Source organism: Falco biarmicus, chromosome 12 (genome assembly GCF_023638135.1).
Source record: "Falco biarmicus isolate bFalBia1 chromosome 12, bFalBia1.pri, whole genome shotgun sequence".
NCBI lineage: Eukaryota > Metazoa > Chordata > Aves > Falconiformes > Falconidae > Falco > Falco biarmicus.
The window spans coordinates 2569176-2586753 of NC_079299.1; the positions used below are offsets into that span (position 1 = coordinate 2569176).

The 17578-nt window shown below is 37.7% G+C and overlaps 1 protein-coding gene across 20 annotated transcripts in view; it reads left to right on the forward strand.

The window, feature by feature from the left end:
- Nucleotides 1-17578, forward strand: part of NRXN1 (neurexin 1) — a 730473-nt gene that overhangs the window by 84433 nt on the left and 628462 nt on the right. For 15 of the 20 annotated variants that reach the window (XM_056356934.1, XM_056356933.1, XM_056356941.1 and 12 more), the window contains one exon: nucleotides 1732-1761. The exons of the other annotated variants lie outside the window; for them this stretch is intronic. In XM_056356934.1, coding sequence (XP_056212909.1) covers nucleotides 1732-1761 — 30 coding nt within the window. The remainder of the gene's footprint in view (nucleotides 1-1731; nucleotides 1762-17578) is intronic. 20 annotated transcript variants of the gene reach the window in all.

Consider the following 17578-nt stretch of genomic DNA (forward strand, 5'->3'; position numbering starts at 1 on the left):
TGCCAAGACAAAAATTTAAAAGTCAAAAGACAAGCTAAATAATCTTCATAAATGAAGAGAGTACTGCTTCCAGAAGGCTGTGTGTGCAGCCAGGGGTCCGAGCAAGGACATCCCGTGTTGAAGGACCGAAGCTTGACTGTAGTCTTTGTACTTTGTGCATTTACCCAGTGTGCTTCTCTTGCAGCAACACTTACCAAGAACACATGTGTAAACATGCCTACTCTCTTCCACAAGCTGCAAACTGCAGCACAGCTGTGTGATTTTTCCCGTGCAATGCTTATGCAGCATCCCTTTGGGGTCCGGCTCAGCTTTCACTTACGTTGCTGTGAACCCCAGGTAATCCCACCAGCTGCCGGACACTGGGTTTGGAAACAGAATCCATGGCACAAGAGACGGGGCACATCAGGCCCATAGGTCTAACTACCCTTCTAGAAAGGGTGGCATTAAAAAAAACTAATTCAGCAAAACCATTGTTAGTCCATTTTGAACATCACTTGAGGTTTGGAACTGATAAGATATGAATACTTTTAAGACTGATTGCAGTTGGGAGTATCCTCTTTGAACTCCCCCTCCCTCCCCCCCCTCCCCAAGTACTATGAGTCATTTGTGCACCTAATTTTCTTTGTGAATTAGAAATCACAGGAACTCTCCAGGAAGTCTGCTTTCCAATAAAGAGCAGGATATTTTATTGCACACCTTCTTTGTGTGAATTAATTTTAATTAATTGTCAATAAGGAAATAATGTATCACTTTTTGTAGCTGTTGGAGAAGAGAAGCACATTTAACACATGAGCAACCCATAACTTCTAAAATGGATCCTAAACCAGCTAAGTTCCACAAGAATAAGCCTGTTTTTTAAACCAGACATAAAGCATGAAAATCTTTCATATTTCTAGAAAAAATTATCTCCCTACATCACATTATTCTCAGTGAGAATATAAGTATAATTTTTTTTTCATTAATAAAAAAAAACAACCTTATGTTAAAGAGTAATCACTCTGAGTGACTATCATTTTGGACATCTGTTTGGAAATGTCACTGGAGCTATACTGGTATGACTGGATTTCATCTCACAATACAAATATATAGCAAAATCTATTTCTCACAGATTTATGAAGTAGCTTCAGAAGCTGATACTTAAATTTTCTTTATTGCTATGTATTTTATATTGAATATGTAATAATTTTCCTTCTCTGGAACAAGTCATTCTACTGTCACGTTTCACACAAATAAGGAGACATCCCTTGCATCATCATTTCAATGTGATGAAGAAATCTTATTTAATTACCTGAAATGCTCATTTTTATGAGGGGAAAAAGATCAGACCCAGCCCATTTTTCAGGTTTACACTTCTCCAGGTTTTTAACGTCATTTCATACATAGAGGACAGGAAGTCCTCCCAGCAAAGTGTTCAAAGCAATATAATCAAAATATGATAAAGACAGATTAAAGGAATTAGTTGGATTTGAAAGCATTTTATTTTCTGTCATCCCAACTACTGCACAGAAGAAATACACAATAAAACAGCACGCAGTGTCTGAATTGCAGTTCTGTTCCTCGTAGCCCAAAGCATTCCAACCAGTGGTTGAAAAATGCTCTTTGATTTCCCTCTGTGATACAGACATCTCATAGGAAACAGATGCCTGTCACAAAACATTTTTGTCACTGTGACAACACCACCTTCCCGTGCTCCCTTGTTCATTGCTGACTGTGCTCTTGTTTCCCTTCAAGGTCTGGCGCACCTGATGATGGGCGACCAAGGTATGGGCTCTGTTCCTTTTCCACTCTGCTTTCATTGTTTCTTCTTGTTCTGTAGCTGCTTTGAATCCATCACTGCAAATGATGGGCAAATGCTTGAAAGCTGTCTTTGGCTGCAAATAAACACATGGTTTTAGTCACATCTTATTTCATCGTTATTTTTTTTTTTTGTTTGCTCCGTAAGCTTTTGTCCTTCCTGCCTCCTCAACTCCCCCTCTTGCAATACAATAACTGAAAAGAGGTGAGAGAAGTAAGAAGGTGATTAAGAAAATTTCATGTATTTATCAGAAAATACAATACCTGTGATTCGATAAAAGATAAACGAAGCACAAGAGCACTCTTCAGATAGCTTCTGAGAGAAGATACTCAGCTTTCACATTGTACACATTGAAGAGTCCATTTACATTAATGCATGGCTGGTTGGAAATGTGCAGAAAACTCCTGCTCCTGGCTTCTGGAATGCTGAGAGTACGATCTTGCAACCTAAAAAAATCAGTGATTTTTTTTTCCTCCTAACCCACTGTCCATGTTACTTTTGTGTCACTCTTTCTGATCTAAGCATGGGTTATTTCTGTTTCTCTGCATGTACAGATTGGAAAAAAATAAACAAAGTCCCTAATATGACACTGATTGCATCTCCATTTGTCTCCAGATACTTTGTTTCTTTATGTTCAGATACTATTGCATTTACATATACTCATGAGTCTTACTGTTGTTTCTCTCCTCTTCTTTATTCTCTTTTTGTCTGGAAATGCTTTCTTCATGGAACCATTTCACCAAATCCATAGGTAAAAGTAAAGGTATTACATGATTTTCTTTATTTTTTTAATGCCATCAGTATACTTTAATGTATGTATAAGTAATGCAAATAAATGTAAATCTTTTTGCACTGATAACATGAGGTAGGTATATTTTAAAAGTAAATATTTCATGGATATCAAGGTAAGGAGAAGTATCCTAAAGTACAGGCTGACCTTTTGTGAAGTTTGTCTCCTAGTTTTGTGAGACGTAAATCTTTGGCAGTGAAAAAGGAGGCTACACTTATAGAAAGCATTCAGGATGAAATAACAGCCACATTTTGAGGTATGCATTTTTCTGTTCTCAAAGGATTGTAGGCTAAACCACCAGGCACAGAAAAAAGCATGATCTTGTTCAACAGAGACTCTCTGGAGATAATCTGTCTAGGGCCAGTCCACAGCTTGATGTAAGTTTTAAGTCTGAATAGCACTGACTTCAGCAAGTCTCTTCTATCAGCTGATCACGTTTGCCCTCAGCTTTTCCTTGTATATTAATCATTTGATTATATTTGACACAAGAATTGGGCAACGGAACAAGGAAGAATGAACACCAAAGAGAAGTGTGGGGGTTATTTCGGAATTGTTTACTCTTTTCTGTTTGTTTATATGAAGAATACCAGCCATGTTTACTTTCTCCTGGAGGGAAGGTGCAGTAGGGTCAAGATTTTCCCTTATAAATAAGCACCTGGTTTTGCTACGGGGATACTTGTTCACAGACATCACACAAATATATTCTTACGATAAGAAGCTGGTCCTTAAAAGCCATTAAATCTGTGTTCCGTGTGATGAATAATACAGTTCTATTCATCTTAAGCATTTGTCAGGGTGTGGCTATTCTTGTTATAAATCAGAAATCCAATCTGCACGGTCATACTTTGCTAACTAGTTAAATTGGAAGCAACCTTCCAATTTCCTTGGTGTCTTGGCTCATTTACTGTTTCTACATCTAGAAAGTTCATGTGATGCAAAGACTGTAATGACAAACCCGTAGTGTCTCATTCCTCTTCATATCAGGCACTCTGGACAGACTCTGTACCTGCTTGTAGGTGGGATGCTATTTAAAGGGTCGTGTGTGTTTTGGAGCTGTAAATCTTCTTGCTTAGGAAAAGTTTTAAGCAAGTAGAATGGAAAACCGTCTGCTGATTTCTTTGCTTTATAGGATTTGGGTTTTATGTTGGATACCTGATCCTTGTTGTATTTTTCTCAACGGTACCTTGTATGTATCACTTCCTTACTACTTATTATTACTATCTTATTCCTTAATGATAGATGTCTTGAGTGGAGTTACCTTAAAATGACATTTTATAGTAACTGAACCTTGACACTGTAGTTATTTTTTATTAATATTAAGGAATTCTTTTTTAGATTATTGTATATACAGAATACAATATATAGTATGTACAACACTGAAAGAGTTTCTGTATAAAGGATGAAAACATAAGTATTATGAATATATATTATGATTAGTAGTTGGTCTGGAAGGCAGTTTTTAGCAAAAGAAAAACTTTGCAAGTATTGCACAGTAGTTAGACATAAAAGGTTTAACAATTACATTCACTAAAAAATTACCTTGGATATATCAGCTACATTTAATGATGTGCCATGTGACATAATTTAAACACCAGTCACCAGTCATCTAATAATTTGACTACATTTTCCTTCTCACATTTTAATTTATTGCATTTATCTAGTTTACATGGGAATATTGATTACCGTGGTTTAATAATCACAATACTTCTGCAAATATAACGGTGTGTATTTGTTCAAATGGATGAAAAACATTTATGTGTTTACAAAATCCAGTTGCTTGTAACAGAAAGTATCCTTTGATGTAGAACTATATCCTCAACCAGGAGAAAATGGCCTCGTTTTATTGACTATCCTGAAACTATACTAATATCAGCTATTGAAATTTGTGACCTTGAAACAGTTGTGGTAACACACGTTTGTAAGAGGAGCTCAGCACTCGATTCATTTGCACCTATTTCAATCTTTCATTATAACTTCAATTCCTTTAGATGTAGGTAAAGCCAGTAACAAAAGTGACTGCAAAATTCTGAGTGATTATATAATGAATTAATCTTACTTTGGAAATATAAGCAATAAAAAAGTTTATGAAGCTTTACTATGTAATTTGCCCTGAAGAGTATAAATGGTTGAAGTATCACTGTCTTCTTTAATTGTGTAGATATTCTTTGGGATAACAGAAAAGGAAAAGAAAAAAAACCAAGGTACCTTCAGAATTGGGACAGGATTGGGACAGGGCAGGTTGCTGGTGCTGATAGAGAAAGGAGGGGTGAGGAGCCTTGCCAAGCAGGCAAGCAATACAAAATCCCATATGATCTCACTGGATGCACCTACTATTTGTTTAGTTGTAAATATAATTTGGGATACTCTGGGTAATTTCCTCACGAGGTTTTATGGAATATCGATATATTAACAGAGCTGTCACTGTCCGTTAGAGAAAGGCAGAAGCAAGGCTCAGAAGATCTCATGGTGCTGAGACATCTGTCAGTACTCAAAGTCATATAAATTGATCTATGTACAAAACCAGCTGACATAAAGGAGGATATAACATAAAGCCAAAAGCCTGAACAGGGGTTTGTCTTATAAATTTAGAGCTATACCAAACGTGTTTCCTGATCCGTTACTCCTTGTAGGTGCTATGTCTAATTCTAGGAAGAGCCACAGGCTTTTAGTTGTACTGGCATTTGTTTATTTTCTACCAAGCATCCTGTATGTTCATAAATACTTAGGAATTCCCTTCCCCCATCCCCTGGATATCACTTACCTGTATAAACTTCAGCAGTAGAGTTGTCGCCGCTGTGGTGGTGAAATACGTAAGCAGGTAAGGTTTGTAAATGGGGTACAGATTTTTATTAGACCACTTGAATATGCTACTGAGAACAATTGTCTGAATTTGAAGCAAACCTCAATATCTGCTGCTCATAACAGCCATGGAAAAGAATTTGTTTGCCCAAACAAATTTTATCTGCTTTCTCCAGCTATTTTAGGTGGTCTAATAAAATTACCAATCCTACCTGTAGGCCTTACCTTGTCAAAAGTGAGTACCTCTCAGATTTCCCATGCAGCATTCTTTTGTGATGAATAGTAACGCAACCAAGATAACATGGCAGCTAATATAAAATACTCAATGTCTTTATTTTATTAAAAAAAAAAAAATTCCTCTCCTCCTTTTCATTTTCTTTTGATGAGCAATGAAAAGGGTTTATAATTCAGTTACTATAACTTAGTGACATGTATTGCTTCATTTTAATATTGCAGTTCTCTTAAACCTCTACATATTTTTAACTACCATTTATTTATATGTAAATAACCTACTTTTGACTGTGTATATTACTTACTCTATACCTAAACACTGTGTTCATATTCCTGTTCTATTACTTTAGATATTATGTGCAGCTTTGAATTGTACATGAGTCACTCGGGTCCACAACAAACTATTAAATGATATCTAGCTGAGCAATAAGTGTTTCTACCAAGAGATTGATAGTACAACTGCAATTTATTGTATTAGATTACAGCCTTTTGATGTGCTGGTATTTGGTATACTGTGTATAAATGCTGAAGAAAGACTTCAGAATGTCAGTTTATGTATGTGTCAACTTCCTTGCTAAAAGGAGGCAAGTTCTGTACTGCACAAGCTATCATACGACAACTGTAAAACCAAAGCTATCCCACTAATTTGTTAATTATCAATCACACAATTCAGCTGACAACTGGAAAAATAGGGCACTGAAAAATAAAAGTAATTTAAATAAATCTTTTAACAATCATGAGCATTAAAATGGTATGTTATAGTTAAGTAATTATGTAGTGTCATGCAACACAAATCACCTCGTGCCAGTAGGCACCCCTAACATCAAATGATGTGGAAGTCAGTCATTAAATTCAATGCAACCACAAATTCACCTTAGTGTGATGACTTTCATTTTTGCTCTGTTTTCAAAGAACTAAAATAATTTTGGCCTCTTGTACACCCTGATCCTCCTGGGATTGTTGCAAATCCTATCCTCATCTGCTTTTGTGGGGGCTGCTTCGAAGGGGGTCTTAAAGCCATGCATCCTTGAGCCGTTCTTGAGCTGAGCCACCAACGGTCCAGCAGCCATGTAAACGCTTTGGTAGAGCGCGGAGCGCTAGCACAGCTTCATATTCTTGGCTTGGTGCCCGTTGAGATGGATTCGGTTACATGCCTTCTCAACTGCAGCTGGCTTTTGCCTGGCAAGCGCGAAAACACGGACAGAGGGCTTTCTTGCCTCTCCGTACTGGCTCACACAGTTATGTATCCTAGGTGACAGCAGCTTATTTGAAAGACTCACTGCTAGAATTGAACTGAGTTAATTTAGAAGGTTTACGCAGAATGGGGATGCCAGGCTCGGGGAACTGGAATTCTGTCTAAGTGACACTACAGCCGATGAATGGATAACCTGCGTTTCCCTGCTCAATCTCATAGTTGCTTCTACTGATAAAAAAAGAACGAATCAATAAGTTTAAAAATTTATCCTCCATTTAACAGGTCCCAAACATTCTGAAAGTCTTGTATAATTTACAATATGATCACCACAGAATTTTTAAAATATTCTATATAATCTTTATCTGATTTTTTTTTTAATGAGAATTACCTTTTTAAAGAAATTAAGGAACTTTAAATGTAAAGCTCTTCAAAGTGCTCCAAAGAGCAGTAACTACACATCATATCTGTTCTATAGTGAGGTGTTTTGGTTTTTTTAAGAGACTCATAAATATAGTGAAATAGTGGCTGATGTTCACCAAAACTATTGGAATTAAATTCTTGTGTGTAAACCATGCACCTATGCCTACACATATGTTCCAATAAATATTTATACTATCTTTATATTTTTATGGCTAATCTGTTCAAATTTTTGTTCAGTACCAAATACGTTAAATTTTTAAATCAGAAGGTGGTATCTTTATGTGTTTAAGTTGTGGTGCATTGAAGCAAATAATTTCCTTGCACTTCAGTGGGTGATACCTAGCAAGTCTAAAATATGGCATTTGGAGCTGCAGATTCATCTTTATGTTGAAATGTGATCAATTAATGTTTCCTAAGGAGAAAAATGCAGCAGAACATGACTGTTGAACAAGTTTTCTGTCTGAAGTACATGGCTCAGAAGAAATCCATCAACATCAGGACCAGAAATACAAATTCTGTCTTGAGACACATATATCCAAGATTATTTCAAGATACCTGATTCCTGATCAGCAGTATGAAAAAAAATTGTAAGGATCTGCCATAAATATCAAGAAAACTATATGAAGAAAGGGCAATATGTTTATTTTAAAAATGTTATTTTTCTGACATGTCACAATGTGATAATGTTCAGTCCACACCATAAGTTCTAGCACCTTTCCACCACCAAAATAAAACCTTTACCGTATTCTGAATCATTCTGATGTCACTCAAAATTATCATGGATCATATATACATGTGTATATATGTCATAGGTCTCCTGTAGATTCAGAGGAAAGAAAATAAATGTTACACTAGAGGGATTTTATGTAAAAAAAAAGGTTTTATTTGCAAAAGTGTACATTTCTGCTGGGTCCAAAAAGCATTGTAGTATAGGACAGTACATATTTAAGATTTTAGCTTCCTTGACACTAGGCTCCACTTTTGAGCACAGATTTCTCCAGAAGACAGGTATGCTGACAAAGAGCCTTTCAAAATAATATTAAAGCTCTTTTGAGATGAAGGATATATATTTCAGGCCCAAAAGTAGGTGGGGATTTATTTAAGATGGGAAACAGTAAAGCTGTCACTCTGAAGAGGTAAAAAAACAATTTTTGAGCAGGTAAGCAATGAAGAAATAGGAAAACTAGGCATTTTTTTCTTAAAGGAAACATTTTCTTTTATGTATGTATGTATGTATGTATAAATATACATAGCAAATGAGCATTAAAACCTGCAGTGATCTGTATCTTTTTTGTACAATGTAATTCCATGAGAGTTTCGTACAAATTTTGTAGGCATTTCCAACAAACCAGAGATTTCAGAAAGGTGTGTGCCTTGAATATCCTGTAGAATATCCTGGAACCTTCTCCTTTACACCTTTTAATATTTGATGACATTACTGAGCCAAATACATTGTTAGAGTGACACTAAGGATTACAGCTTCACTCTAGGGTTGTACTACAGCTGAGGTTTTCCTAGGATAAAATTCAGACCTTGAAACCTACAAGAGCAGCTAAACAAATCAGCCCAACAGACTCTTAATTTCTATTATTTCAGGAAAACCAAAAGTCATTGGAGTTTGTTGTACATCTCACTTATAATAAAATTCTCAACTGACTTTAATATTACTCCACTCAGTGGAGTTGCACCAGTTAAAGTGGAATGAAATCAGAGCCCTAAGGAGAAGTATTTTCACCCATCTCTAGGATTTGTCTGCATGCAAGCTTACTAAATCCAGGAGTGAACTTTATCACAATTTCTAAAGAAATTAGATTTAATGAAAGTGAAGAACTCTTAAGAAAACCACCCTAAAATTGTACTGATATGGCTGAAAATGTGGACTATGCTCTCTAAATGCACATCATAATATTTTTCCACCAAGAATGACTCTCCACAAAAGAATTGAAAAAAGATATTTAAATAGTCTGGTCAGAATTGATCGTTCTTGTAGAAGTAAAAATGCTGTGTACAAAATTTTTAACCTACTCAGTCATTTTCTGTGGCTGTAATAATATGCCAAGCTACTTAGAAACAAAAAAAAAAAAAAAAAAAAGCTTGAATTATCCACTCTCTTTAAAATCTTTTAATTAAACAATATAATTTGCACTGATACTAGTAATGCATCTCTTTCCTGGTATTCAAGGCCTTCTATAACCCTGTCATTCTTAATTGCTTGAAGGTAGCTTTCTATCTTCACTTCAGGGACGACCCAGAGCAATTAACTATCAGTAGAACAGTGAAACCGTGCAACGAACTGGGAGATTCAGGAGCTCAAAGGAGAAAATTTTCATAGGAACTGAGTATGAACCATGGGCTTTGCTATGAAATTCCACCTTCACCATTCTTCTAATGGTTTTCATACACACCAGCCTGTTGTCCAAATATGTATTTTCCAGACTTGGGAGGAAAGTGATTGAATCTCCTTATTAACTTCACTTACTCCAGTGCAAGTTATTTTTCCCCCACTTACATCAGGTAGATTTGGGTGGGGTTTTTTTTGTTGGCACCCACTGACACTAATTTTCTGATCAGCACACCATTTAATTTAAAGGCTGTTTTTGTAACTTGCTAATGTGACTTAGAGATTCTAGTGCGTCTTGTTGCCTGCTTAAAGTACGCATTTGTTTCTTAAAGAAGGAGAACATCTGGGCTGATTTCACTGGCACCTTCTCTAAAGCTGTGTAGAAGCAATCTCAGATCACAAGAGACTACTAGAGGAACTGAGAGGCCACACCTGGCACTGCTGATGTCACGGTAGCACCTTTGTGTTTGGGGTGGGAGGGAATAAAGGCAGCTGGCTCTAATCTGTTCCATCTGCCTTTGCATATTCTTCAGACAGACGGGAGTCAGCCTGGGGAGCAAAAGTCAGCGTAAGTGAGTATAAGTCTGCAAGTTTTTCACTGGAGTTGCTCTTAGTTCTCAGGTCTGTCCTGTGTTTCATTTTGTGAGCTGTTATCCTATTTTCTGGAGTATCCACCCAAAAGAAAGGAGGCTAAAAGTCTTCCTGTAACCATTAATATTCTGCTTCTGAAGTGTCACTGTTAGCTGAAAACCTGAAGAGATTGATTCCTGATGCCAGCTACATTGGTAATTATGTGACCCTGCTCCCATCCAGTAGTAACATCTCCCTCTAGGATTAAAAATTTGAAATAACTTGCCTGATTTCCCACGTCATTGAACTTGAATAGCTTTATTAGGAGGAACTTGGGTTATATCAAAAAGGTGCCAGAAAACTGCTTTCCATCTCAGAAAAAGGGCATGGCAGACATTTTGCAGATAATACCAAGATGGTCCTTTGATTTTTTTTTTTTATTTTTTTTTTTCAGTTAATGGCTCTGCTTAACAGCTTGGTCTTACAATGTAGCATGCTTACTATTTGCACAAGTCCATAAGAAATCTTCAAAAAAAATCACCAAGCTCAGTTACAGGCAAATCACCTTTGAAAACTGTTTGCCTTCATGTGAGACAATATTGGGATTGTGCTACTGAACCTGTGCAAAACAAAGCATGAATTAGTTTTAGAGCCAAATGTCATTTTGTCAATGCTGTTTTCACTATGAACAGGTGTGTCATTTCTATGGATATTTGATGCTATTTGTGTTAACTGCAACTACTGACTAGTGGTTATGTAGTTTTCCATTTTAGAAGAGTTATTTGGGCATTAAATATATGGAACTGTATGTGTTTATATCATCGCAAAGATGATGCGAGAGTTCAAAAAACTCTGATTCAATTTGACTTTAATTTTCATATACCTCAACACCCGCAGATTGTGGTGGTACAAGTACTGAACTGATGCTCTCATTTCACCTGGATACTTGTGCAAACTGTAAATTTTGCAGGTATGCCTCAAGGCACTTACATCATTAGGAACCTTCAAACACATGTAAATACAGCTGTGTCTATGTCAGTCATGAACTGATGGGTTTTGATGTCCTTAGCAGGCTTTTCAGGCCTATTATTCTCTGCAATAAATTATTCACGTAAGGATGCTGTCCATGACATTAACTGTTACAAGGTTTGGAAGAAAATTTAGACTTCAGAAAAGAATCATATAAAAGTATCCAACTGCAAAATTGAAGCAACAAAGGTAAACTTGGAAATTGGTAATTTTATATGATTCTTGTACAACGTATTTATCTGTATAGAATTGGTATGTTGATACACATCCATATGTCCTGCATTAGACAGAGGAAGAGATCTGTGGCAAATCTGTATTCCGAACATTACATACAGCCACCCGAGCCCCACTGTTAGTCTACTGCTCTGTACCTGCTCAGAGCAAAGGAAACTGTTTAGACTACTGTGCAAAGGATATATTCCCATACTCCTATTGAAAATAAGGAAAGGCACTGAATACATAGAGTAAAACACAGTAAGTGATTCACAATTCTAAAGGACAAATTCCTCAAAAATTTTCAGTAGCATACACGCACTTCATGTACATAAATGTAGCTGCATTCAGGACCGAGGCACATACACTGATAAATAAAAATGCCCTGAAACCATTCAGTTCTGCTATACTTCATGAGTTTAACTTTCAGGAATGCTTCTATCTCAAGTGTTCTATCATGACAAATATGTAATAAAAAATGTCTGCCATGTCTGCATCCATAAATCACTATTATGTGTCATTTATTCTCTCTTCCAGGAAAACACATGTATTTGGTATTTATTCATTGTTCTAAAATAGAAGAGAGAGCGATATGCCTTGTGTTGTCCCTGAAATAGGTAGTTTTGTTAAAGAAAGAGGTTTTTGAAAGTTCTGTGTTTATTGAGCTGTTATAAAAGCAATACAAAGGCGTAATTAATATCTTCCTTTTCAGAACACCTAGATCTGTATATCAGCCCTATAGCTTTTAGTAAGTACATATAACTTTCAGAAATGTACATATATCTGGGTCATGCTAATTACCCACCTTGGGAGGCAAGAATGTGCCTATACTTCTCTACCTAGTTGGCATACTCTTGAGACCAGAGTTGGAAGAGCACGCTTCAGAAAGTCTAAAAATACATTTCCTAGGCTCTTAGCCATTAAACTGCTTAAAGAGGAGGTGTCTCATATAGTGGCTGACAGCCTGTAATTTGTGTTACGCAGGATATAAGACTAGATAATAAAAAACAACACTTCTTCCCTTGAAGCCTATGAATCGCACGTAATAGAGAAATCACTGTGTTAATGTGTAAGAAAATTGTCAGACTATAAAAATGGCCACCTCTTTTATTTTACGAAGAATAATCTTATCATATTTCTTGTGTAGATGGAATTATGTGTCAATGAGTCCCCCAAAATGCCAAGTCAAGTCCTAGCACTCTTTATGGACTAATTGGAAAAAACATTCGAAACATTGCCTTAAGTCAGAACGTACATGAAAACTGAAACATCTTCATGGAAAACTCGTATGAAAGTGTGAGTCAAAAGGAGATTATCTTCCTCAAAGCTCAATATTTTGTTGTGATCATTTAATTTGAATACTTTAAACTGAGTACTACAGTTAAACAATTTCATTTTCAGGAATGTTATGCCATTAATTATTTTTATTTCATACAGACTCTCATAACGCATTTATGATAGGGCATGGGGGGTTTCTAGTTATACAGTAAGAAATGAGGTTCCCATGTTATACAGGGATTGCTACACCAGATAAACCTGGGCAAAACATTTTTGTGAGTTATTTGTGCAGCAGAACTGGACCCATTCATTTTTGCTTTTTGATATAGGAGGAGAAAAAGCTTATACAAAGCTGACAAATTCAATGAGGAACAGAAATTGTGATCTAATCCAGAAAACTTTATAAACCAGAGGCTAAAGCAGTCTCATAAGAGTGCTCTGAATTAGGAAGAAGAAAGATTCAAACTCCTAAGACCCAGAGTTTTAATTTAAAAACCCAACCCAGTGTTCTAATATTTAGTTTCTCTTTGAACCTCAACATTCAAATATATATTCACTGTAAGTTAAGTAGTCTTCTTTAGCTGCAATATGCTCACACAAAAGGAGAGGATGGAATCACAGGCTACTTCAGTGAAGGATTTATTATTCTACATCAGAATTATCTTTATTCGTGAAGACTTCAAATACTTTCTTAATCTTCAGTTTTACAGTAGCAGGAAAAAGATCCTGTTATTTGCTAAAATATAAAAAGAGAAATGGGAGTTTGTAGTTTCTCCCTGACTATATGAAAAAGATGCAGAGGTTATTTCGTTCAATCAGGTCAGAATATTTCTGGCTAAAAAGAATTCCAAACTTTTCCCTGATAGTATATGTTGACTATCCGAGAGGAGGAAAGCCAGTTGTTGAGGTATATCTTCTACGTATAGTTACTGATGTTCAGTTTCAAACCTTGCAGACAGACACTGCGGTATTAACATGCTGTTTGATTGATAATTCATTAGTACAACGTGTGAAACGTATGTACAAACAGATGAAGATGTGCCACTGGGGAGAATACAACAGCATATTCACTTGGATTGGGGGAAAAATCTCTGCTACTTCTTTTATGATTTTATGTGCTAATTATTCAATATATATAATATGGAAGCATGTCTGCATGTAGTAAATAGGAGGACTCTCCTTCACCATATCTATCCTCATTTTCTAATCTGCCTCTGCATCCTTAACGAAGCTGGAACTCACACACCCACTAGCACACCTGGTCTGTGGGGAAAAGCCGTAGGGAAGTGGGAAACCAGACATTCCATCTGCTCATGTAAGGAAGAGCTGAATGCTATATTTCCATATCTTTGCACCATGATCAGGCTGTGCCGGGGCCACACAGAGGACCAGGTTTCAAACAGACACCTGTAGTTCCTCCTGTGCTGCTGTGCAGTGAGCGTGGGGACTTCAGACAGTCGGCGAGCAGCATCCTGCTTGGGCTTGGTGTCATCCCTCAGAACTGGCAGCATCTGAGCTGTTCGGATAATTAGTAGAAGTGCTTGAGAATAGAGCATATTGAAATGTCACTACAAGGATGCAATCTTATTTTTGAAAGTGCATATAGATTAATTGACAGGGAAAAACAAAAAAAAAAAAACCACAGCCCCAGTTAATATATATATGTAATTAGATCATTTTGTATCATTTATACTGGATTATAATATCCACCTTCACATACATAAGTACATGAGAGGGAAAACCCACACAATCTGTTTTCCTTTATATTTGCAGTATATTTTATATTTATTTTATCTCTGTTTGCCTCTGTTTTCAAAGTGTTGTTTAGCTGGAGAACTGATGAAGCACTGATGCTTTTGTGGTTGTGAAATGTCCGTCATTATGCTGAAGGACAGAGGAAAACCTGACTGGCAGTTAAAGCATGAACTTCCTATACCTTAAAGTATGTTTCTCAACAACTATTTTGCCCTTAGTGCATCTGGTGACAGTTTCAGCAGATATTTCAGTATCAGTGAAGTGTGGTCATGAGTGTTGACATGCCTCGGCATGTTATTCATACTAAAAGAACAACTTTCCAGAATTGCTATATCCTTGATTCAAAAGCTAGATAAATTTATTTTTAGGAGCTCTTTTTGGAGCCCTTCTGATTGCTTCAGTGTTTCAGCTTATTGTAGGGGTTTTGCCTGTAAGTAGGCACTAAGAATAAAACTAAACACAGTAGGGCCAATAACCTTGGTTTGGGAAGAGAGATTTATCAGTAGTAACACAGAGCAAGAAAAGGAGCATGTGAAAACTTTGAACGTTGTTGCTGGGTAAATTTCAGTGTGTATTGTTACCTAAAGCAGCATTTTTTTTTTTTCCCCCCTGCATTTCAGTTTTCTTTAGAAGCTGTCCAACTTGTTTGAGCTGTTTGAGTTTTGTGTGTGGGGTGTGTTTTTCTTTCAAACTAAAATAAGTAATGAACAGGGTTTCTGTGGTCTTAGAACAAAGCCACTGCCTGTGTGAAGGCAGATGAAATGTTAATTAGATTACAGGTGAACTTCATTATCATGCAGTGAAGGTGTTCAGCTTTCCTGTGTTCAAGGCAGTAGTGTGAATATGCATTGAGAGAAATCACAGAATCATTTAGGTTGGAAAAGACCTTTAAGATCATCAAATCCAACCGTTAACCCAGGACTGCCAAGTCCACCACTAACCCATGGCCCTAAGCACTGCATCTGTGTGGTTTTTAAACGCTTCCAGGGATGGTGGTTCCACATCTCTTGGAAGCCTGTTGTTATTTTGTCTCACAGGATGGTTTGCATTGGAAGAGGCCTTAAAGTTCATCTAGTTCCACCTCCCCTGCCATGTGCAGGGACACCCCCCACCAGCCCAGGTTGCCCAAAGCCCCGTCCAGCCTGGCCTTGGGCACTGCCAGGGATGGGGCACCCACAGCTGCTCTGGGCAGCCTGGGCTGGTGTCTCACCACCCTCATAGTGAAGAATTTATTCCTGATATCTAATCTCAGCCTCCCCTCTCTCAGCCTAAAGCCATTCCCCCTTGCCCATCACTACAGGCCCTTGTCAAAACCCCCCCAGCTTTCCTGTCGGCCCCGTTAGGTGCTGGAAGCTGCTGCAAGGTCTCCCTGGAACCTTCTCTGCTCCAGGCTGAGCAACCCCAACTCTCTCAGCCTGCCTGCACAGGAGAGGGGCTCCAGCCCTCCCATCATCCTCATGTCCCTCCTCTGGACTCGCTCCAACAGGTCCATGTCCTTGTGCTGGGGGCTCCAGAGCTGGACACAGCACCGCAGGGGGGGTCTCAGGAGAGCAGAGCAGAGGAGAAGAATCCCCTCCCTTGACCTGCCACGCTTCTTTTGACTCAGCCCAGGGTACAGTTGGCTTTCTGGGCTGCAAGGGCACATTGTTGGGCCATGTTGAGCTTCTTGTCCATCAAAATCCCCAAGTCTTTCTCTTCAGGGCTGCTCCCAATCCATTCTCTACCCAGCCTGCATTTGTGCTTGGGATTGCCCCAACCCACGTGTGTGCTAAGTAGAAACCTCAGAGAATACAAAAAGGTGAGTAAAGCTGGCTGAAACTTCAGTAAAACTTTATGCATCTCTTGTCTTGCCTGTTTCCTGAAGGACATTGTTTTCCTTACAGTGTGAAAGTTTCTTTCTTTTGTGAAGTGCTTTGCTAATTAAATATCTGTAGCACCTGTGAGATGCTTGCAGTGTGGGAGGATGGTGACTTCTGGCACAAAGGTCATAAGAGCAGCCTGTTCTGGGCTACTGTGCTCAAAACTTTCCCCTGAAAAGCTGAGGTATTAAGTAGAAAACCACATGGACAAACTTCAGTAGCCTGACATTTAAATCTGTTTCCAGACGGATTTGAAAACTATCGGTGTCTGTAAAGTCTCAAGGAAGCCGGGAAGGCTCTGAAGAGCTATAGAAATACAGGCATAAAAGATGTTATTATTCCATTCTTTTCTCCTAGCAGCGTGGAGACACAGACAGTAGGAGAAAAAAAAACTGCTCCAAAAGTTTTAAAATACCATAGCTATTCCCTGCCAAAGTATTTTCTCCTAGGACCAACTGTTCTAATATTCAATAGGCCCAAACAAACCTTTAATAACACCAGCTACCCGTCCCCTTTGTTATTTATGTTGCAAGGGTCAGGAAGGAAAGGAGATGTTTAGAAGAATGGGAAGGGAAAGAGCCATTGGCATGGTAGTGGAGTGCAACTTAGAAGTGCAAAAGCCAGATGTGGCAATCCTTCAGCATCACCAGGTCCTTGCTTGGCTTGAGACTGTAGGAAAAACTGCCTGGGAGAACTGGAAGATGTGCCTCATGCAAGTTATCTAGTTGTTAATTTAATCTTTAAATAGAAGAACCCTGCTAATGCATTTCTGTCATTTTTGATGTGTGATCAGAGTTCAACAATGCTATATTTTTGTCAAAGACATTTCAACTCCGACGCTTTCAGATCTTCAATTTTCATAATTGATTTGATAACAAAATTACTTATATTAAGTTGATGACAATACTTTTGTGAGAGATAAAAAAAGGCTTCCTTCAACCATCCTCCTCCCCTCATTACTGTATTTTAGCTCATATCTCTGAAAGTAATAGATGTTTAGTATTAGATGTTTAGGCTATAGGCTTGATTTGATCATCACCTGTACATCAGCAAAGAATCTGTTCAAATACAGCAAACCAAACTGAGCTGTGTGTACTTTAGCATACATGCTTTCAGACCAGTTGAGAAGGATGTTGTAAAGTAGATCTATGTCCGGAGAAGGCGGCTAATGAAGACAAAACCCGAAGACCTCCAGGTACTGAGCAGATGTCTATGGTACTTGCCTAATCAGACTAAGTCCATGGGTAGAAGAAGGTAGCAGAGTGCTGTCATGTAATCCAGGAGTTGATAGGTGTGGCAAAAA